Source organism: Ursus arctos, unplaced genomic scaffold (assembly GCF_023065955.2).
Source record: "Ursus arctos isolate Adak ecotype North America unplaced genomic scaffold, UrsArc2.0 scaffold_1, whole genome shotgun sequence".
Lineage (NCBI taxonomy): Eukaryota > Metazoa > Chordata > Mammalia > Carnivora > Ursidae > Ursus > Ursus arctos.
In genome coordinates, this window is record NW_026622763.1 from 45,574,547 (window position 1) to 45,598,346 (window position 23,800).

Genomic DNA, 23,800 nt, shown 5'->3' on the forward strand with positions numbered 1-23,800 from the left:
AAGCTCATGTTCAAATAATTTAATTTTTTGACGTGATCCTGAATTTTTCTACTTCCTTCTTTTCACGCACAGGAAAGCTCCGTCTTCCTAGGTATCAGCAACTGTCAGTTTTCCCAAGCTAATTTATTTTCAGCCTCAGTGCTTTTCTTAGTTACACCTATGACTCATCTTGTTAGTCAGTATCGCTGTTCCTTTGTCCTCCCCCTCCTAGTTTTCATATTATTTCTCATTTCCATCCATTCTTTGCTCTAACTCTCTGAGCTACTACTATTGGATTAAATCCAATCACATTGAATCAGCAAATCTTTATTGATTTGTGTGCAAGACACTGTACTGATCGTTGTGAGAACAACTACTGTTTTGCCTGTCAAGGCTCTACAATATATCAGCATCCCCAAACAGCTCTAATCACAGCACAAATTAACCACATTTGAAACTGTGAGGGATGGGGTGTAATTATTGCAGCATCTATAAATCAAATCACAACATTGCCAATGAGGTCTGAAGGGATTGCAGTCAGTATCAATGAGATGACATTCCAGAATGCCATTTATCTCATAGGGTTAGCTTCTCCACATTCTGGAGGATAAAGAAAACAACAACAAAAAAGACATGTCAGATCATCTTAATTGTCCAGGCACAGTGACTGCTATAATATAATTTGGAAATATAGATAAATTAACTTTTCAGAAGAAAAGAGAAAAACGGAGATAAACATGCCTTTACCATTTCTTTGAAATAGTTCTTTCAAGTGAGGTATTTTCAGTCACTGTAAGAAAAGAGGGTAGATTGCATTTTAAGCATGCTAGAGCTTGTTTACCTTCAGTAAAGCAAGCTTCCGGTTTAAGGTCTTCCTCAGGTTCAATTTCAGCTTGTTCACCTTCTCGGGGTGGAGCAACATCAACTGTGCTTCCTTCAGATGAGCTGGTTGCATTTAATTTCTAGAAAGAAAACCCCATTGCAAATTGTGATTTTTCTCCCCTTTTATTTAGCTAATTTGTCATAGTGTGAAAAAATGATAGTGATCACATTTGACTCTATTAACATTGCTGATAAATTATGTACTAATAATTTAACATAATTAATGTCCTAATATTTAAAACAATGAAACTACTGACCTGATTCAGACAGAAAAAGTTTAGACAGCATTCAATGTGGGTGATTTGGGAAGGATGAATTGTACTGGTTAATTTGTTTTATGATCTCTATTTGTATATGGATGTCATATGAAATAGTTTAATAAATTAATTCTCAGGCCAAATAAAAAATAGTTTGATAAAAGTTTGGTATGCTGACATTCACTACTGATTATATTAATTAAAATGCATCAAATTAAATTGTAATTTCCACCTCTTACGATGGAATTTTTCAGAGCAAAGGCCATTACCAGTTGTGTCTAACTACTGTCCATGTTTCTATAATTTTAGAAAGGAAAAGCAGCACATTAACATTAGTCACAGTCATTATATTTCAACTTTGAGCTATATTTTTCCTCTGGCTTACATAATCTTCTTACTTTACTAGCAGAAAAATGATAGATCTCTCTCTATCTCTTTGAACTGCTTAAATGAGTTCAATACTTGCCAAAGAATTCTAAATGAAATGGAAATTTCTTCATAAATGGCATTGGGTAGAATCTGTATAGACTTTTATTAGGAGCACATTCTGAATTCATCATGTTATCAGGCTGTGAATTTTTCCTTTAAATAAATCATTGTGACATGGTTAGGAAGAGCCACTTTAATGTTACAAGAATAAATATATAAGTACTTTGAGATCACTTGGGAAAACATTTGCAGTGTTTTATGAAAACAGATGCAAAGACATGACATACAACACAACCTGGCCAATGTAAAGCTTTTAGGATGAAAAAACAGCACATGGACTTGGTAATGGTTTCTAAGCCCCCATTAACTTTAGTAGCTAAGTGGTAGGGGTCACTCTGCCCTAGCGTTCTGAAAGAGTTAATGTGTTACTGAAAAATCCCCAAATGACTCCCTAAACATTGGTCATATTGGAGAAAATTTAGCTCATGATTCCTGATTTACTGAAATCATAACACAAATGTAGTTTAATATTTTATAATGTGAACTAGTTGTAAAGTACTATCCAGATGGTATTTTCTCTGATGTTACTCTGAAGGTGAGGTTAATCATGTCCAACTAAATATATTATGAAAATTAAATATATTATGAAAAATAATTTAAATCAAAGCATAATTCTATTTAATAAAATACTCCTAGTCTGGAGTATGCTAACGAGAGAAGCTAGGCCATCGTTTTTGGCTGATGGTTCTTAGGATCATTATAGTGCAAGAGTTTTTACCATTAAATTCCTCTATTTTTTGGAGAGGTGAGAAAGGCCAAGACATATTTTCTTCCCCCAGGATTTTTCTGCTTCTTATAACCAGAATACCTTTATTCTTTTAAGAAAATCCCAGGAAAGCTATTGCTGATTAGAACTGTAACAGCTTCTGATATAATGAATTAAAAACCGAATAGCTGTTTGAACTCAACAACTAACTCTTCCCTTCCAATTTCACTGGTGGTTGATGGGTTGAACCCTATGACATTGGATGAGTGGCAGCAATAATATCCACAGTGTAAATAAATCCAATAAGAAACCAAATTATTTTGAGGTTAGTTATAAAAAGCTTCATGTTTCTTCGCCTGTTGGTCAAACCAAGTTGGATAATTTCTTCTGAGTCTAGTCATGGTCCACCTCCTCCATGAAGCCTTTCTTTCTTGCATGATTTCTCCATGCTAAATTTTATAGAATGTTAGCCATTATACTTGTTTTGCTTGATCTGATAGTCTCATTAATATATGTAAATTATATATGTACATAAAATTATACATAGGTACAAATTATTTATGTACATAAACAAAAACATATATACCAAAAATACACGCACACATACATATACCAAAAGACCCAAGCATAGAATAGACACTAAATAGTTATATCAAATTTATAGAGAGCCAATAAATGAACGATTGATTGCATTTTGAATTACTTTTATAGACAGAATTATGTTTAGATAATTTCATCTCTCTACTTTGTTATATAATTCAATAATGACCTTAACAGAAGTTTATTTAGTTGTATTAGAAAATACATTTTTAATGAATAGGAATTATTTAGTTAATAATATTTTAGCTGTAGAAACACATGGTATTACAAAATGTTTTTCTAAAATATTGGCAGACACTCAATAAGGAAATATGAGTGAAGAAAGTAATCAGTATATGTGTATATACACACAAATACACGTATATTTTTCCATTTGAAAACTCTAGAAAACACACTGTTCTCATTTTACCACTATTAATATAATGTGAAATGTTCAATTTTTTGTATTATAAATTTCTGCCATATACTCTACAGGTGTCTTATATTTAAATACAAATACTTACTTAAAACAAACCCAAATGGCACAAGTAATGGTAGCCACTAATCTGGATGACAACTGAATCTACTCTTTACCAAGTACTGACCCCGGATGTATTTTTGTTATTAGTACTCTCTTCAGATATAAATATTTTTGTGAATGTGGTTAACATGTTTGGATGTAAATACTTTCAATTTTCTAAATAGCTGTGGAGGTTATGCTTTTATATATTGTAAAGATTGTAAAGTAGAGGGACAGTAGTGAGTTCGTTTGCCTCTGTCTGCATGGTATTATGAGCCATAACATGTATTGTAAAAACAGATACCCCGACCCCCTGCCAAAACTCCGCATGTATTCTGCTCTTTCAAATGAGCAGAACCCATTTTACATGGAGAATTACTTCACTGTTATTCAGGAGTTTTTCTGATTATAAGGATAAGCTTTTTAAACTTATACTCTGGAAAGCTTCTTAAGGAATGTTCAGAGTCTCTTAGACCTCCATGCACCAAAGCTTAAAAGATAGTTGGTAGGCTAGGGTTTATTTCATTAAGAAGTGTTTTGTGGGAGCCTCCTTTCCCTGTGGAGGTTGACATAAAGTTAATTCTTCTTAACTTGGAGAATCAGGCTTATTCATTTTGTAACCTTCATAGGCCACTTTTTTTTTTTTTTTTTTGTCGTAGGAAAGCATATACGTTTTTTCTATAAAGTTTAAAAATCCTGTGTCAACCACATAAAATTTCAAAAGTTGTGAATTTATTTACATTTTTATAAAGTAAAGCTTAGGGTGTGTTTTTATTAATGTAGAACAATTTACCAATTATGATACAGTGCCTGATATGCTTTAGTCATTGTATACGTAAAGAATTTTACTACTGCCTTTTTAAGTAATTAATTTCTGCCCTAGAAACTACTTAAGCATTTAAAATCCTATATGTTGATATAATACCATCCATGTAATGTAATGTAAATATTTCCTAATTAATTTCAATACTTTGGCAGTCATACTCTAGTAGAGTGTACTCTGTGATGCATTTTATCATAGCCATACCAAAATGACTTCCAAATTTATTAAAAGCATGTAACTGATTTAAAAGCAAGTGACTGACGATAAATACAAAGAATAACTTACTTTCTGTATATTGCCATAGTTGTGATACTACAATGGTATAAAAAAAAAAGCAAAGAAACCTGAAATGAAATTTTCCATATTAAGGAACTCAGTGCTATACTGAATAACTAAATCAATACTTGTTCAGAAGTAGTTAGAAAAATATAATTAGTTATATAGGCATAACTATAGGAAGCTTCCATATAAAACCATATAGTACAAGTTCAAACTTGTGTTCTTGTACTATTTTCTCCTTACCCCTCCAATATTTTATGGCACTTAAGGTTTGATTCTTCCATCCCTTGTAGAAGGTACTGAGTCTACAGAGGGATGATGGCTTATGCTCTACAAATGCACACTGGAAAGCAGGTTTTAAGATGCAACATTCTCCAGGCCTGATTCAGCCACAGAAAACATGCCTGGCTATAGCAGAAGCCTGGCGCAATACTGTGGAAGCCGCACGCCGATCCAAGAACCATGTTCTCAAAGACATGGTACCTGAATATGAAGTTTTCAAGAAGATTAACTGCAAATACCATTCGTAAGAAATGACAGAATCAGCACCCATAAAGGCCATGAGACCATTTTCCCCTCTAATAACATGAACTTACATAGAAATTCCCCCTCATGATGCATATTGCTCTTGATTTTTATCCAATTAAATAATGAAATTTAACTTTCAGAGATAGAAGAGAATGTTAGCAACTGGCCTACTTCCACTGAAATGCGCTTACATTTCATTTATTTTCAATCAGCTATCAAATGTTTGACTCTCACAAACTGCTGTATGATTCAAGAGGCAAAAAAAAAAAAAGATTCAGCCATTACAGATTGCCTTTAAAATCTAGCCATTTCTCTCACAACTTCTGAGTTTTGTCTTACAAGTAGATGAGGAAAATCTTTTGGTCACACATACTATCAGGGCCTTAGTCTGGTCTTTTGGATATGCATATCCATATCTTGACTTATAATATTTCACTGAAAGAATAGGTATACACACCAGGAGGCCATTGGGCTGCTTGTTCAGGGCAGGAAGAGCAAGATTAAAACCAGGCGCTCTCTTTTCTAGACCACTTATTGAATGGTTAAAAGTATGAACCACCTGTATGTGTTTTGCCTCAACATATTTTAAATGTGCAACAGCCCTGGTGCTGCTTTAATTTGAAAATGGCCTTAGTAACAACATGATATTTGAAAGTGAAAATAATTGTGTGGTAGTTGAAGAGTAAGGTACAGGGCACCAAGAAGCCAAAAGAAAAAGCTGGTTTATCTTGAGAAGATAGATAAAAATTTCCATCTAAACTAGCCTTAGTTAGGTTTTATTTCAACAGAAGTACATGAAAGCACCAAAACAGTTCTCTGAAGGTCAAGATGGGTTTAATATGGTATTCACATACTCATCTGTGCCTCTGGAAGAGTTGCCTCACATTCAAGTTTCACAGAGAGTGTTTGGAAGACACTGAGAGCAAGGTAGAGAAAGCCTAGAGGTACTTCCATTGCTCTCCAGATTCTGAAAACAGAACACAGTGCCTTTTCCAGAAGGGCACGTGCTTGGGATCTTAATCAAATATCTATTTTCAGTTTCCATGAAGGCTTTGAAAAGGAGGGAGTACTCTTATAAACATGATGTAAAAGATAATTTTCCAATACCATTTAATTCTGTTCTGCTTGTGAAGAAAGAATAAATTAGATTTTTTTTCCACGGGCTAATGTTGGTTTACACCCAAATTAAAAGTAATTGCTAAGTAAAAATTGCATAAATCAGGGACCTATATATTTTTTTCTACATTTTGTTAATAGTTTTATTTCTGAATTTGTTGCATTCTTCAGCTAATTCTCAGTTATCCCTAAGGAAGAAGAGAGCAGGTATGAATTGAACCTAGAAATAACCTTAAACTCTAATTAGGTATTCTTTTTCACCAAAAGTATTGAAATTGCCAATACTCAGGAACTTTCTTCTACTTTTGTTTTGTAATTTCCCTCCCAGAACCCCCACCCTGGCTGAGATTCCAGTAAGCACTGATATCAACAAGAGAAGGTTGAGTCAAGAGAATAAACTAAAGGTTTAGTTAATCCACAAACCTATAGTAATCTTGGGAGATGCCCTTTACTCCTCATAAAACTATAATTAACATAAAAAAACAGGACATTTTCTATGTATCTTTTTTACCTGCTCAGTTTTGGGTAGAAAATTTAGGAAAGATTAATGTAGATTAGGGAAATTTAAAAAAATGGGTACACTGGACCATTACTTAATGATGAAGATGCAATGAACTATCCCATATCATGATGCTTTCCTTCTTTTGATTACTTTGCACTGAACACTTACGGTTTTACAGACATATGACTTAAAAACTTTCCTAAACTACATGAAAATCCAAGATATGTGGTGCCCAAATACATACAGACTATGGCCCTTCGTATCCAAAAACTTACGATCACCCTGCTTTTATTTTTTATAGAGCCTTTCAAAAAAAAAAAAAAACCATGAAAGCACACATTTCCATCTGGAACAAATGAATTATAAGGGTTGAAATTATATTCATGAATCTGAATATAATGATCTGAAAATGGCACTGTCAAAAAAATCCCATGAGGCTCATTTTGGTAATACAATTTACTTATAAGGGCTGAATCAATAACAACAAAAAGTTGTGGTCTCATTTTAATGAAATAAAAGCAGAGAAATAAAAAAAATGCATGCTCTCTTAAATTCTTGACTATATTGAACTTTAAACATTCCTATCATGTTTTAAAATAGATATAAATCCTATAGAGCATGCAATTATTGCTTTTCAAAGTTTAAAAGACTAAACTGGAAAACTCATTAGCAGAATCAAATATGATGTGGGACTGCCCATCTCGCCTGACCATGCTATGATGTGTCACACAATTCAGCAGAGAGCGGCTGGGCACATCTAGCACTTCCTTGCCATGGCAGGGGAAGGAACAGCTGAGTAGCATGCAGGCCAGTCAAAATTCTCTTCGAAAGTGATTGTACATATACAACTTGCTTGGGTAACCTGGGTAAAAGTGGTGGCACGAGCCTCTGGCTGGTTAAAAAACACCAGAGCTGCACTCTTGATGGCTCCAGCTTGATTTTACCCCTGTGAGAAGTAAGAACGGTAAGCAGTGAAGGTCACAATATGATATTGCTAGATTGTGCTTTGGAATTCAACTTCAGATACGATTCTTAAGAACATTTAGTCCATATCCTCACCTAGGAAGACAATGAAACCTTTTAAAAAACTAAACTGTAAAAATTCATAGTTCTATAAATATTTGAAGAAATCATGGTTACATGAACGTTAAAAATATAAAAACAAACAAAATTCTACTTTATATCGTGTCACAAGATTTGTATAATTTCAAGTTTTCCCAGGATAAAAAGATCACTATTTTGCAATTCATATCTTTAATTCTTACATTTCTTCATGCAAAGCTTTGTATTTGTTTTCATTCCAGCCTGTTTATGTTAGCGATCCATATATATGGATATAATGAATATAGATATATAAACACATAAAAATAATAACTGCAATTCATATCTTTAACAGCTTTCAGGGATCATTTCTCCCCCGTTGCGCTATAGCTAGATATACAGTATTATGAAAATGAATGTAAGGAGTAGAGTGACTAGAGTTTTCAAATACCACCTAAGTTAATGATTAACTTACTGCCTCTTCTTAAAGCAGAATGTATTGCAAGTTTTTTAAAGTACTTATTAATTTTTTAGTGAGAAATGTATCACCCTGTTGGTTTAGTTTTTATGATTTCTTACTTCGTCAGCAAAAAGAAAGGATATTCTGTGCTCTTCAAAACATAGCTCAATGTTCTTTTTCTACTTATGGTCAAAAAACTAAGAAGCATGAACCAAAATTTTACTTTATGGATATGTTATTTTTCATTTGTGTGTGTATGTGTGTGTGTGCAATGGTTATTAAAAAAGAATAACACAGCCAACATCTGAAACGTGACCTATGTTCAGTGCCAGCAGTTTTCAGAAATTTCAGGTTAAAATGGAACTTTCCTGGAATTTATCTAAGCCTACTGTATGTTAGAAAATGCTGATTTTTTGCTTTTTATTTTAAAAACATTGTACTTTTAATCTTTCAGCATATACGAGAATTTCCCTGTTACTTTTTCAGGGTTTTTTTGGGGGGGGTACTAATTTTAAAAATCATCCATATAAAATTTATTGTTGAATTTAGGATATTTAATAATTTAATAATTATTTCTACCATGTGAAATAATTTGAAATTTTATCCTAGCTTTATAAAAGTATTTAATTTTATATTTAGTTTGATAAATTTTCACACTAATATATCTGTACATTTTAAACAATTTCATTACACTCTATAGTTGGTTTCCATGTATCCAAAATTTAGCTTGGAAGAGGGTAGAATGGTTATAAAAAGAGTCACCCAAAATGGAATTTTTGTTCAGATCATAGAATGTTTCCCAGACATTGTGTCTCCCTATACCAAATTTATGATTTTCTAGCCATTAAAAAGACATCACAATGAGGTGGTATATTTCTAAGCGGTCATTTGAAATATTTGTAGGCATTATAGAGTTTTTGAAATATTCTGGAAACCAACTTTTTGGTAGAAAGTAATTAAGACATTTAATTTCCATAAATCCAACGTGATAAAACCTATGCTATTAATGTAACAAAATTTCTCTACCTCTTTTGTTTTTCTACCTCTTCTTGACACCAGGCTAGTCTTGTCCCTAGTCTTCCCTTATTTTCTCTTTATAATTACTTCTTTGGTAAGCTCCTCTATTTTCAAGGAATCAGATAATTATCATATCTATTTTTAAACCCTGATTTCTCACCCAGCCTCTCACCCCCAACGCTGTCACTTCTAATTCAGTATATTCCAATTGAATTCTTACCTCTTCCCAACTTAAACCTGGTAACCTTCCTAAAAAGGCCCTTTCAGAGAGTGGAATTACCTTTTTCCAATTTCCTAGTCTTCACTAGTTTGTCAGATTGCCAGAAGGTCTCAGTGCCCATACATATTACCTTACCTGAGCCCAGAATTTCATCACCTCATTGCTATCAAATGATTGTTACCACATTCCTCAAGATAAACCCCTTCATCCCTCACTCTAAACTGTTTTACTCATTGATATCAAATAAACTTTCCTAAAACATCACTTTCTATTTTGCCTTTCCCCTGCTTCAGAACAAATAGCTCTGTATTGACTATGCAGGCAATTCTAAATTTTTCTACTTACTTCAAAGACTTTACAATCTGAAAATACCTGACTCACCCAAACAAATTTTCCACTATCTTCTCAACCAGTACTTTGTTCATGCTGATCGTTCCATGCTACTCCTTGATACCAAGCTTATTCTCAACTGTGGCTTTCCTTCGGTAGGGTTTTGCTTTGACTTTTTGATCATACATTTGACCCAAATTGGAGGCCTATTTCAATTTTATCTCTTCCATTTAGCAACTGGCTATGTTCTTGCTGTTCTTAGTACCTATAATTTTTATATTCAGTCCTGCAGGATAAAACTTTTTAATAGGCCTTTAATGATTTTGAGAATTAGTGTTGGCTTCCTCAAAGATGTTGAGATTTCCCAAAGGGAGTTATTTTATAGAGCTCTCCTTTAACTCTTTCTTACTCTTAGTATCCAGCAGAGTGCTGAGTTCACAAAAACTGCTCAGGAATTTCTCATTAATTAATTGATGTTTTTTCTTAAATCTGTTAGGTGATGAAAAATAAAATTAGATTGAATTTTTATTTTATCAGAATGAGCAATATATAAATTAGAATTGAGCCCAGTAAGTGGAGTTTGGGTGGAATTCCAAGAATATTATATATATTGTATATATATTTTGTATATGTTTTTACCTTTAAAAATATTTTCAAATTTACTATTATAATCTATCTCAGCAGCGCTGAAATGCTGGAAAGAAAGGATCAGAAACTATGAGTTATGACATTGTCAGCTACTTATTACTTATACAAATTCTGTGGATACTTTTCTTAAAAAGAGAAGTTTTTAAAATATGCTTATAAAAGCAGACATCATTGGTCTGATTCCTGTGGTGCTAATATCGTACCCTCAAGCTAAAATCTGTCTAACTCTGTGCTAGACTTACTTCCCACTGGTATATTAGAAGTCCAAAACTAAGTAATAGTAAAAAATTTTAATCCTGTTCTCCATAACACGGAATTGCAGAATTAATACCCTTAAGCTGCTATTAGGGGATTCTGTGAATTCTAATCATACAGTAAGAACAATTCCCTTTCTTCTTTGTTTTATTTTGAGCAACTAGTGATATAAGTAAGAGCAGCTTTTCAACTTTTACCTCTTAACTGTAATCCTCAAGTGGAGCTTTTTAAAGTAGGTCTTAGCATTTTCAAGTCAATGTGGAACACTTTGTGGATTTGCTCATCCTTGGGCAAAATGTAATCAGTTCTACTTGCACTTTCCAAATATGTGTAACACTTTCATGAATGTATAACACTCTGTCATAGTCAGTAAAACTTTCAGAGGTGAACAAAAACTACATGGAAGTTTCACATTAAAAAAATCAGAGCAAAACCTAAAATAGATAATAAGGAGATGACACTTTCACACGATCAAGAAAATATGGTTGGTTGATTTGTCTAAAGAGCATAATGAAATGTATAGAATAGAATGTATTAAATATGGTTTATTTTTTGGCAGGCCACATTTTTGGCCAGATTTTCAAACTATCAAGAAGATAAATAAATTATTCAGAATGATGATTTCCTTTGGAAAGTTGGAATTTCTATGAATGGATTTCCCAATAAAAAATATCTCATTTTTTCCAACACTGCCATATATAACTTTCAATATACTTTTTAATAGTGCATATAAACGCAATAAAAATACTAAATAGCCATAATGCATGGTTATTATAGGAAATGCAACAAAAACTTTAAAAGCATTCTTACCTCTTTGCTTTCTTCTAGTTCTGACTCACTGCTAAACTCTTCAGTATTTAAGTTTTCAAAGTCAGACTCTCCAACAGCAATTGGCACTGTTACAGTGAGGCTGGGGTTGTTTATGAATGACATATAATCATTTTCATCGATTACATATTTTTCAACACTGCTTCCGGTACCTACACCACTGGTGGTTCCGTTCCCATCTTTAAGATAATTAAGTTCTTTGCTTATTTCTATTCCCGTATTATTGGATATGCAGCTGTCTATTTTGTTGCCTTCATGGATCTCTATAACTTTTGGCTTTCTAAAAAAAGTTTTTCTGAAACACTCCCGTATCTTATTTTTCACATAATCAATTCCCTTTTGCATCCTTCCTACTGCAATCTGGAGATTGTTCATTTCATTATCATCATCTGTAGCAGCAAGATTGTCTGAGCTAAATGAACTCAACAATAAGGCCAGAAAGAGGTTCAGAACCTAAACAAAAAAAAAGAAAATTTGCTACATTAATATGAAATATGCATAAAATAATAAACAGGGAACTCATAGATCTTTGCTAAAATTAATTCAACAAATGCTTCTATAGTGCTTACTGTATTTTAGACACGTGTCCTAACCACACACTATTTAAAGGACCTGACACCTTCTACTTGCTGTAAGGGCAATATGATAAAACAAGTGCCTTTTCTTTCATACCAAGAAGGACAACAGGAAACCAGACTTCTAAGGCTGAACTTGTCTACTCAGGGTTGCCAGTGAAGAGAGAAAAATCCCATTTTGATGGTTTTGGCCAATGAGAAAAAAAGATCATTTTAGTCACTTTACTTCATGTTATGTTTGTCTAGAGAATGTCTAGCTTCATGTGTATAAACAATGAATTTATTTATTTGATAGCCTGGTGATATGTGTTAAAACAGTATACTTTTAATATAAATTCCTTTGTCCAGTGGCCACAGATTTATAATAGCCAAAATGTCTAAAGCATATTATGTAAGGTTAACACATTTCCCATCAAAGCCAGAACCATAGTTTGTTTCCTTATTTCTGTATCAGATTTTCTGCAGAATCTAGATTTTCCTAATTTACTATTCTGAAAAAATTGCATGTCTACAGTTATCCCACAAACATTTTTCCAAGCAGTCTTACTTGAAATGTACCTCAAAGGAAAGGTTAAGTATGACGGCATAAAGAACACTATGTACACACATAATTGAGATATGTAAGCATTAAAACACATAAATACGCAAATTGTGCTTTTACATTAGCGCTTTTAAGTCAGAACTAAAAGTAGGCTTCTTTAGGTCAGTGTCCATACACGTGAATAACTTAAACTGCAATAATTTATTTTCTTTTAATAAAGCAAATTCAGGGAAGGAATTTGTCCCCTTCCAAGTCATTTAAATAATTATAGTACATAGCTACAATATAATATGCTATTTTATTGAAATTTATCTTCAAAATTTGGTTAAATGCAACTTATGCTTCTTAGTAAGCCAACAGTATGACCTATGAAGGTGTAAAGAGCAATTTCAATATAGAATAGACAGTTATATTTTTAGATTTAGTGGAGATAATTTTCTTATCAAAGTAGTAATAGGATAAAAAATAATTGAGGCCATAATGGTAATACGGAAAAAATTAGTCCTCATAAAAACATTTCCTCGAAAAACAAAGAAAAAAACTTTTGCTCCCCAACTTTCACAGATACACTTCAGTTAATCCTCACACCAACCATAAGATTTCAGCTTTGTTATTCAGCTTTCATAGTTGGGAAGCTTCAGGCTCAGAGAAGTTAAGTAACTTGCCCAAGCTCAGAGTGCTAGTCCTGGGATTTGAGTCTAGGTTATTGATGATAAAACCAGAGCTATCTATTGTATCAGGCCACCTTCTTAGCTACTGTCTGATCTTCTTCTTAATTATAAGCATTTGTAATATATACGTACCACAAGGTTTCCAATGACCATGACCAACATGAAAACAATAAGGCACATGGTTTGGCCGGCGACCTCCATACAGTCCCACATGGTTTCTATCCACTCTCCACACAGCACACGGAACACAATCAGGAAGGAGTGGAAGAAGTCATTCATGTGCCAGCGTGGGAGTTGGCAGTCACTGGAGATCTTGCAGACACATTCTTTGTAGCTCTTACCAAACAGCTGCATGCCGACCACAGCAAAAATGAAGACAATGATGGCCAACACCAAGGTGAGATTACCTAAAGCCCCCACAGAATTGCCAATGATCTTTATCAGCATATTCAGCGTGGGCCAGGATTTTGCCAACTTGAAAACTCGAAGCTGTAATTAAGTGAAAAGATATTCTCAGAAGAAGTCACAATATAATTTTGAAAGTTAGTTAGACATCGTTTTATTAATATACCATATTGTAGACCTACCTCTGAGGGATATAAGATCTGAAACCATACTAAAATTCAAATCCAGAAAAAATAGTTAATAATACACGAATTGTAAATCAAATCATTAAATGAAAAAATAAAAAGATAAAATATGTCAGGATAACTAAAACATTTCTGATTCATCAACAGATATATCCCTGAAAAATTAATATTTTGATTAGAGACATTTAAATTGAATTGATTTTAGCAAACTAATGTCACCCTCAGACTATATTTTAGAGTAAAAAGAAATATTAAAAGTATAAGTTACATATTTTAATGGATATTTATAAAATAAAATTACTTTGATAAAAAATAACTTACGTAAAGGCTTTCTTTCAATTTGAAAAAATACACATTTTACTTAATTCAACAAAATTTTATATATTTTTAAATAAATTTTTTTTGCCAAATTAAAAAAAGTTTGTTAGACCGTTGTTTAAAATGCTAACGATATCAAATATTTTCCTACATGTTCCTTTAAAGTAGTTCCCACTAATATAAGTAAGGTTGATAAAAAGCTAAGGTTAATTGAGGCCTAAAATTGTCATTTGCATTTCTTTAAGAGTTGAAGCAAAAAAATTTTTGAGTGAATTTAAAACATAATTTGAGGCACATGTGTGTTTTTAAATGTGCGTTATATAGCTAATCATTATGAAGTGTTTCAGCCATTTTTATCATTCTTGGAAAATAGCCACTCTTAGCTTTAAAGAGAATGTTTATATATCTTCTTAGAGTATCTCGTGTACTGGTGTAGATTTAAAATATTGTTAATAGTAAGTGTAAGATACACATTGATTCATTTTCAAAATAAATTTTATGCCACTGATAGAATATAAACATAGTCTAAGTAGATACCAGTCTGAATGATCTCAGTACAGACAATCCCTCCACATTTGCCAGGCCAAGTTCCATCAAACTAAGGCTGACAATAATTCCATCAAATATATTCCAGCCTTCTTGGAAATAATAATATGGATCCATGGCAATGATCTTGAGAACCATTTCTGCTGTGAAGATCCCAGTGAAGACCTAAAGTAAAATAGAGATCACAAACACTGAAGAACTTTTGACACTGCAAGAATCTGTAAAGAATATTAAATAGTCCTGAGTAAAAATATTTAACATTTAAAATGGAAAAATGTGACAAACTGATACAAGTTTAGCATTTTTTTCCAGGGGAGTATTTTAAGTGGATTTGTTTTATTTAACAAATCTGCTAGATAGCCAAGAAAATGCTGATTTTAAAACATTTCCTCATTCACATTTTAAATCTGATACTGAATAGTAACTACTGAATTACTTCCCTTTTTGGTACACCAGACTTCTCCCATAATCACAGTGAATTTTGTTTTTAATATTATTGCATTAGGAACGAATCTATATATTAATTGAAGTTACTCTAAATTTATTTTAAATTTGGTAAAAACCACATTTTATTCTTGATTTTTGTGGGTTTTTAAAGGGACACCGTCTTATTTCTGTAATTTTATAAATATTCCTGAAGTAAGAGTTAGTTTGCCACAAATGTTTTATAATAATATTCTCTGGATGCATGCCTCAGAATTAAGGTTAATGGATTAATAGAGTAAGGAGCTGCAGATTTAATTGAAAGCAGCAGGAGAACATTCTCACTATGCATACACCCATAATTAAAATTAATAAATTATTTGAGTGGTTGGATGAATGTCTGTTTGACAATAGAAACAAAATGTAACAAATTCAAAATTTGTTTTTTAACTTAGCACCACAGGCTAAGAGACCCAACGGCATGAAGAGTTATGAAATTACTCTTACAAAAAATCTTTTAAGGCAATTATCCTAATTAACAAGTAAAAGCTCATTTTATGACTGTAAAGTCATAAAGCTTACCATTTACAAGGTAAGTCAGCCTTTACCTTGAAGGAACTCTGTCAAAATAACAGTATCAAAATTATTTAAATTTCCTAAAATATCATGTTAATTAAAAGAAATCATTATCCACTCTTAAAAACGTATAAATGCAGCTAATATAGGGGCACCTGGGTGGTTCCATCACGTTCCACCTGACTCTTGATTTCAGCTTATGTCATGATCTTAGGGTCCTGGGAGAGCCAGAACTCCCCTCCTGGCTCTGAGCTCAGCAGGGAGCCTGCTTGAGGATTTCTCTCCCTCTGCCCCTTTGCCCACTCGAGCTCTCTCTCTGTCTTTCTCTCTCTCCCAAATATATAAATCTTAAAAAAGAAATAAATGCAATAACATATTATTTTCCTAAACATAGAAAGACCTTAGGGAAATACCCATCCCAGAAAAAATAGCTTAACTTCAGTTCATCATGCATTCACTTAAGTAGAAATAAAATGTTTTTCAAGTAATCCTGGTGCATGAAAATCCGGATATATGGTGGAATGCACACTGAATATTATTTCTTTTTTATTTTATGCAATGACTCACCATAGGATTTTTTCCCCTGGTGAATTTAAAATAAATTCTGATATAAAGAAATTTTATTTCTTATACTAAGTCTCAGAAACAGCTATTTGAGTTAGCAGCCTGATCATAGAGATACATTAAACCGAGGTAGAAACTATCCAGGTAAATCATCTGTAAATATTCCTTTCTACAGAAATATCATAGGATGATCTTTTCAGCTCTTCTGAAATAACCAGATCTCCTGCATTATAAAAAGCTATACCTTAAATGTACATTCTTTCATCTAAAATGTAATCCCAACATGAAACTCCTTTTTAAAAATAATATTTTAATTATAATTTGCATTTAAAATTATATTTATTTATATCCTTAAATATATTCAATTTAGGCCCTAAAAAATCATTGGTATTGTTTTTTTGGTACATTTTAGTTTAAACTGCATTGTCAGTGATTACGATTTTTTAAAAATTCCTTCTCGTTCTAGCAAAAGTCAATCCAGCATGCTGATTTAATGCCTATGTTTACATGATTTTAAAATTCCATAAAAAATTCTAAGAAGAAAAAGAACTGGCAACCTCTGGATATGTATCAGATCATGTAAATAATTCCCATGTGTGGTTTATAAAAAATGCTAATGTGTGGTTTAGAAACATACATTCAGCAGCCTTTGATTTTTCTATACCATAAAGAATTTTTAAGACTCAAGACAATTAATAAAAAACATATCAAATGTTTATTGCTTGGGCTTAGCCTAATTCTGTCTTGTTTTCTTGAAGAAGCTTTTTGTCTTTTGAAATTTTGGGTTATATGCTTCTGTAGCCACTCATTCATTCAGAAAAAATTGCTGAACACCTAAATGGAAGACATTTTGCTGGTCTTTGAAAATATAGTAGTAATTAAGATATACAGACCCAAGACTGCATAAACCTAGTTCATTTAGGCTGATAAATTTCTTATGGACAATGAATTTATAGGCTTCCTAAGCCAGCTTCTTTAGTGAGGAGGTAAGTTCGGTGGACAGTTCCTAATCTGTTGTACATTATGACACATGATAAATAGCAGAAGTGTAAGTGCTAAGGGTGGAGATGAGAATCAGCCTGGGAGTCTGGACCAAGAATAAAGAAATTTGCAGCATTTTGAGTTGTTTTGGGGGGCACAACACTTAGGATGATCAAATGTTGGGGAATAAGGTCTTATTTCAGGAATGGGAAGGTTTTCCTATTAAGTATTTCCTATTGAGTACTTGGAGAGGAAAGTTCTGCTGATGTACAGTAAAGGAGAAATGTTCATTCTAAAGGCTGAGTACTGGTCAGTTTGCTCTACGGAACCTCTACTTGCCCAGACTGATGTTCCATTTTTTTTTTTTTTGTAGTGAATTTGATGTAACTATAGTCTATTTTTGCTGTATTATTATTGGCCTCTTGTTTTAATGGTTTTAGTTTTATTATTCCCATGCCTTTTGGATACACATCTTTAAATATTTTTTGTTGTTGTTGATTGGGTGGAAAAGGTGAAGTTGAAATATACTTAAAGAAAAATGATGGGAAATCATTTAACATTTATGATGTTCTTTTCTCTCATCTGTCAAATGAGGATATTCATTGAGATGACTAATAAGATCTGCATCTGAAATTCTTGGGTTTTTGTCAGCATTGTATTGCCTACCAAATTTTATTTGGAAATCGGTGTACACACAATTATTACATAAGACCCTCATTATAAATTGTTAGTTTGGAGACAAGATAGCTTTGTATTATAGTAGGAAAGAAGTTAGATGGCTAGATAGCACTCTTTCATTGATGCAAGATGCCTCCAGGTGAATTTTAGGATTCGGCTCCTAAGTGTTTTATCTTTCAAAAAACGAGTTATTTTATTTTTTTTCCCTTCAAGGGGTTATCGTGTCCCTTTCCTGAGATGTTAAATTCATACCCTATACCACACCACTTAACTGAAATAATTTTCTTAATTGTGTTTCTTTAGGCTTTTATTTGCAAATGACCAGAAAGATCCTTAGTACAGGTACCATGTTCTGAGTTCCCTTCAGGGTCCAGCAGAATAAAGGGATATCATGGGCTCTTAATCATTGGTTACAATGAGAGTTATAGTAAGAAAAGTAATCAGTGTAGGAGCTACAAACCTCTATCTGTATTCCCTGAAGAAAGAGTTACCGGTTAGTTGGGAATGTTTGTATGATAAAGAGGTTGTCTAATCTACTATAATTGTTGGAAGATTTCTTGCTTATAAAATCTGTAAGGTGGGTGCATGGGTTTTATAATGTTGAAACAAAAACAAAATAGAGCGTCTTAGAGAAACTCAACAGATATTTGAGGTCTCCTGATACTCAAATTTGATCAATCAATCCAATTAGTAGAGAAGTGGTGTAATTTTTATATGCTCCAGAAACAGGATACAAATGGGGCACATTGATCTAAGTAAACCTGAAAGTTCCACAAGTCTTTTACAGGATGTTCCTTTGTTAATAACTCAACCCAAACCTAGATGTCCTTATTTATAAGGTAAAGGTAATCGTTTGAGTAGTAATAACTACTCCATATCAACTAAATTTATTTAAATGAGCAAACTATAAATTCCACAAAATATGCAATGCAACCATCCATGGTGTATAATATAATCCAAAGTCAGCTAAGTACACATGATATAAGTAATATAGTCTCTCCCTCTCCCCCATTCCCTCTTCCTCTTTTCTTTTTCTCTTTCTCTCTCTCTGTCTCTCTGTTTGTCTATGTATTGATTTTTTTACATGTTCTTTACATACAATTAATTATATATAATTTTTTTAAAAGATTTTATTTATTTGACAGAGAGAGAGACAGCCAGCGAGAGAGAGAACACAAGCAGGGGGAGTAGGAGAAGAAGAAGCAGGCTCCCAGCGGAGGAGCCTGATGTGGGGCTTGATCCCAGAACGCCAGGATCACGCCCTGAGCCAAAGGCAGACGCTTAACGACTAAGCCACCCAGGCACCCCAAATGTATATAATTTTCTATACATAAATATTTATTATAAAGCTTGTTATGGGTATAAAATAAGATATATAGGAAACTATAAAATACCTTATACATATGATATTATTAATAATAACAGGAGCTTTCAGCTAATAGAAACAGTTTACACATTTTCCTACTCTTATGGTTAGAAATAGTTAACTGAGGTCTGTTTCCTATCATGTGTACTCTCTATCTTGATGAGCCTTGTATCCCCATTGCTAACCTTAGCTTATCAGTGGTTTTACCACAATCTCTCAGTCATCAGTGTTCCACCCTACTTCTGTACCTCATTATCTCCATTGCTACACATTAAGTTACCAAATTTGGAACTGGAAGGGACATGAAAAATCATCTAGTCCAATACATTCTACTCATTAGAAAACAGACCCAAATATCTAAATGGCTTTTTCAAGAGCACCTAGTTATTTAGCATGGATTATTGGACTTGAACCCAGCTTTGGTGCTTTAGTCTAGTGCTTTTCCATTTGATCATCCTGTAATCCAACCTCCCTTATCCTGTGCTTCCAAATTCTAGTGCTTCAACATTGGAATTCTATAAAACCTCAGTTTCCTGCTTCACTCTGGCAAATTTCCAAAATTTCTTTCTAACTGTCCAACTTCCTAACTGTTGAGTATCTTGGGAAAAATACAGAAGCTAGAGCAGAACTGTTTTCCATCAGTATTTCAGAGAAAGGTTAATAGCATATATTAGAGGAAGGAAATTGTTTATTGAGCACATGCTAGATGCCGGGCTCAATATTGTTTTCATATTACCTCATTCGGCCTTCACAACAACTCTGTGAGATGGGTATCATTATATCCATTTCAAAATAGAAAACAAGGACTCAGATTTTTTATCAGACTTGTCCAGATGCTACATTATTAGTAAGCATTGGCAACGAGGCCAAACCCAGTTCCGCCGACTCCAAAGCCCACATTCTTTCATGAAAGCATGCTACTTTAAACAACCCGTTTGGGTAGGAAACAACCAGTTGGTTCTTTATTGAGCTACAACCATGTAATCATGGTGTAGGAGATACAAAGGAAAAATGGGACGTAACCTTGAAGAATATGAAGAATTGAGATGAGGTGATTTGAGTCAGAACACTCTAGATGTGAATATAGAAAACAGTGAAATATTTTCCCATACGTAAATATATAAACATGTGGTGTTTGTGTGGTCTGGTGACATGGTTGTTCTGATGGGCCAATAGTGACTGATTAGGAAGCAATGGACAATAAGATGTTATAGAAAGGATAGGATCAGATGAGGAGTCTTGAAAATCAGATAAGACCTTTGAACCATAAATACAGATAATAGTGCAAATATACTGAGTGCAGAGTGTTAAAAATGTTATTTTAATCATAGTTATAGGATTAAAAAAGAGGTACCTTGAAAGAAATAATGGGTCTTCTTATCAACTTGTATATAAAAAATAAAGGAAAAGTACGTCAAAATGGCTATCAGATTTCTATCTTTGAAGTTGGAAGGCTCTTTGAAGCTGGGAGGCTACTACTAGAGGTAACAGAAGACTGAACTGAGATACTTAGGACTTTCAGTAAGCTGTGAGGAAGATGATCTTTCAGCTGTCACATATTGTGTTAAAGATATCCTTAAACAGTGTTCTGTAACAGATGGAAATATAGGCAGGGTACAGCTTATACCACGAGAGTAGATAATTCCTACAGTTGTTGAGTACATAGAAACATTGAGTGGAAAACATAGTCGTAGTAGACATAAGAAGTCCAGAAAAGAAGGCAGACATGGAGTGATTGGAAAGATCAAGGAACAATCATTAAAAAAAAAATCCATTCACAGATGCCAAAGATGAAGAAAATCTCAAGAATCTGGTAGGTGTTTTACTAAGTCAAATAATGGAGTAAAGATGAGGTCACTTACTGGGTAGACATTTATGTAATTGTCTGCCCAGTATTCCCTTTTCAACTTCTGTTGGGAATTGCTCCTCCACCTGTATGATTCCACAGGTCTGTCATGTTTTCACATGGCTCCACCTTCTTCCTCTGATTAAACCAGAGGTGAGCGTCCGACCTAAGCTATGCCAAACAAGAGTCCTATCATGAGTCTTTGAACTAGAACTGAAAAAGAGATACAGGTTTTTTTCCAGTGCAGTGGTTACAAGATATAAAACCAGTGAGCTATGGCTGAGCATGTTTCCTGACCGAGACAAAAGATGAAGCGAACATTTGGGCTATATCCAAGCTCTTGGTTAAAGCATTTCCTGAAGCCCAACTGCAAAATTACCCTTTATATGGTTTGGTAGTTCAGCTTTTTCTTTCCATTCTAGGAGTCGGGTTTTTTTTCCCCCCCTTAATCTAGTTTGAGTTTGTTTCTGTCTTGTGCCAAAAAGGAAGCTCTCTCGATTAACCCTTTTTTTACTTGTTTATCCATTTCAGTTTTCTCATATAAATGAGGAAATGTACATGTCAGCATACACATACACAGATGCCTGATCAAATAATTTGAACCAAAAGTATGGCTAAATTACAAATGCATTTTCATCAACTATTTCTTCTCTTGTGTGAATACTACTGAAGCATTTTATTAGGTAATTCAATTTGAAACAACGATGTCCTCTTTTGTACAGAAATCAGTGTTTATATATTTCCTTCAATGGACATGATTTCTTCAGAGGCTGTGTATATTAAAACTGTATTTTTGTGGAGCCAGAATTAGATATTATGGTTTTTCTGCACCTATATTTCAGCAACAATGACAGTAAAAATTTAAATGAGCTTACAACTGGTAAGACACCATGGTCAATTAGTATGGATATTGGTCTGAGCAGTCAGCATTCATACCAGTTGAATTTTAGATCTTATTGCTGAGATTTCCTGCACAGGACAAGTGGATTTTTTTTTTTGGTCTATAATCTCCCACCCCTGCCAAAGGATATAAGTAAACTACAGATGAACTTACCAAGTTTCCTACGGTCAATACACTACTGAATTGACCAGTCATTGGGTAGTGCTCCATGGCCATAAAGAGGGTATTTAAGACAATGCAAATAGTGATGGCAAGATCAACAAATGGATCCATAACAATCAAATTCACAAGATGCTTTACTTTTAACCATGCATCACAGCAGTCCCAGATCAAAAACACATTGGCAAATCTGTACCAGCATGGTGGACATTTCTGTCTAGATTCTTCAAGTTCTAGGGGAATAATAAAGAGGAAGAGTAGTAAATAACAATAAAATTGAATTATTGTTGCTATAGAATATACATTATTTTATAAAATCAATGCTTCTACCTGGGGATGGAAGTTCATATTGCTTAGCTTAACAAGCTTGAGAGGGCAATCCCATTAAATATTTTCACAAAATACTCATTAAAAATTTCATAAAAGCATGTAAACATCTTTCTCCTTTAAATACAGAAAATAAACACCTTCAATCTAATATTTTGCTTCAAATTAATTTTATTATCTAACAACTAGGTAATTATTGGTTGTATTGCCATATTTTTTATCAAAATAATTTTTATTTTATTTTTAAATTTTTTTAAGATTTTATTTGTTTGAGAGAGACAGGGAGACAGCATGAGCGGAGAGAGGGAGAAGCAGACTCCCTGCTGAGCAGAAAGCTAAATGCTGGGTTCGATCCCAGGATCCCGAGATCGTGACCTGAGCTGAAGGCAGATGCTTAACCTACTGAGCCATCCAGGTGCCCCAAAACAATTTTTAAATAAGCTTTATAGAAATATTAAATATATCAAACGCTTATTATTTCTTTTGGAAATGTCTGTTTTAGAACACTGTCTAAAGCTGTGATCCTTATTAATGTGTGCAACCATTCAGCATTAATCTTGCACACAATGAGAATGTAGTATGTTCTTTTTAGTATAGATTCAAACCCATATCTACTTATGTTATTCATATTTATTCGTATCTTTCAGAATTTTAACATAAAATATTTTAAAACGTTTTTTATAATTTTAATGGGTGAAACCTGTTATAATTATTATGTGACTATTTAGATATCATACACACCAGTAGGACAAGATACAAAATGTAACTGCTATTTTCTAAAGAACACATGTTAAATACTACTTATATAAAAGGCTTGTAAAATTGCAGAACTAATGTAATACCCCTCCAAACTTCATGAAGTGGAGAATTATTTAATGAATGAACAGGGGGGTACTAGTTGCTGCCTGTTCACATGTGTCAAAATTGGCAAGTGTTTGTGTAAGCTCTCCTTTGGAGGAATGTAATGGTTTCTGTGTATGTGGAAGATGGAGAAGAGATCTTTTCTTAGAGTCAGTGTTGAACACAGGTTTTCATTTGTTCAATTCTTTCACATGCCTCCCCCATCCCTATCACTACCTCCCTGCCCGGAGAACAGACTAAAGCTTAAAAGAGATGTTTCCTAGTGCTTTTGCATACCAAGACTTAAAAAGGGAGGTGTATATTCTAATTTGTTAAGGATGATGTAATGTAATGATAAAAACTCACTGACATTATATGGAGTGGGGAAATACCACTCTGCAGACAAAATAAGGAGTTAAAAAGAAAAACAAACAGTATT

The 23,800-nt window shown here is 33.4% G+C and overlaps 1 protein-coding gene across 1 annotated transcript in view; it reads right to left on the bottom strand.

Moving 5' to 3' along the window:
* The window catches only part of SCN3A (sodium voltage-gated channel alpha subunit 3), a 107,065-nt gene that overhangs the window by 18,444 nt on the left and 64,821 nt on the right, over positions 1 to 23,800 (bottom strand). The window contains exons 15-19 of the mRNA XM_048214437.2: positions 22,189 to 22,427; positions 14,692 to 14,865; positions 13,379 to 13,735; positions 11,442 to 11,912; positions 821 to 941 (exon numbers count right to left, since the gene is read on the bottom strand). Coding sequence (XP_048070394.1) covers positions 821 to 941; positions 11,442 to 11,912; positions 13,379 to 13,735; positions 14,692 to 14,865; positions 22,189 to 22,427 — 1,362 coding nt within the window. The remainder of the gene's footprint in view (positions 1 to 820; positions 942 to 11,441; positions 11,913 to 13,378; positions 13,736 to 14,691; positions 14,866 to 22,188; positions 22,428 to 23,800) is intronic.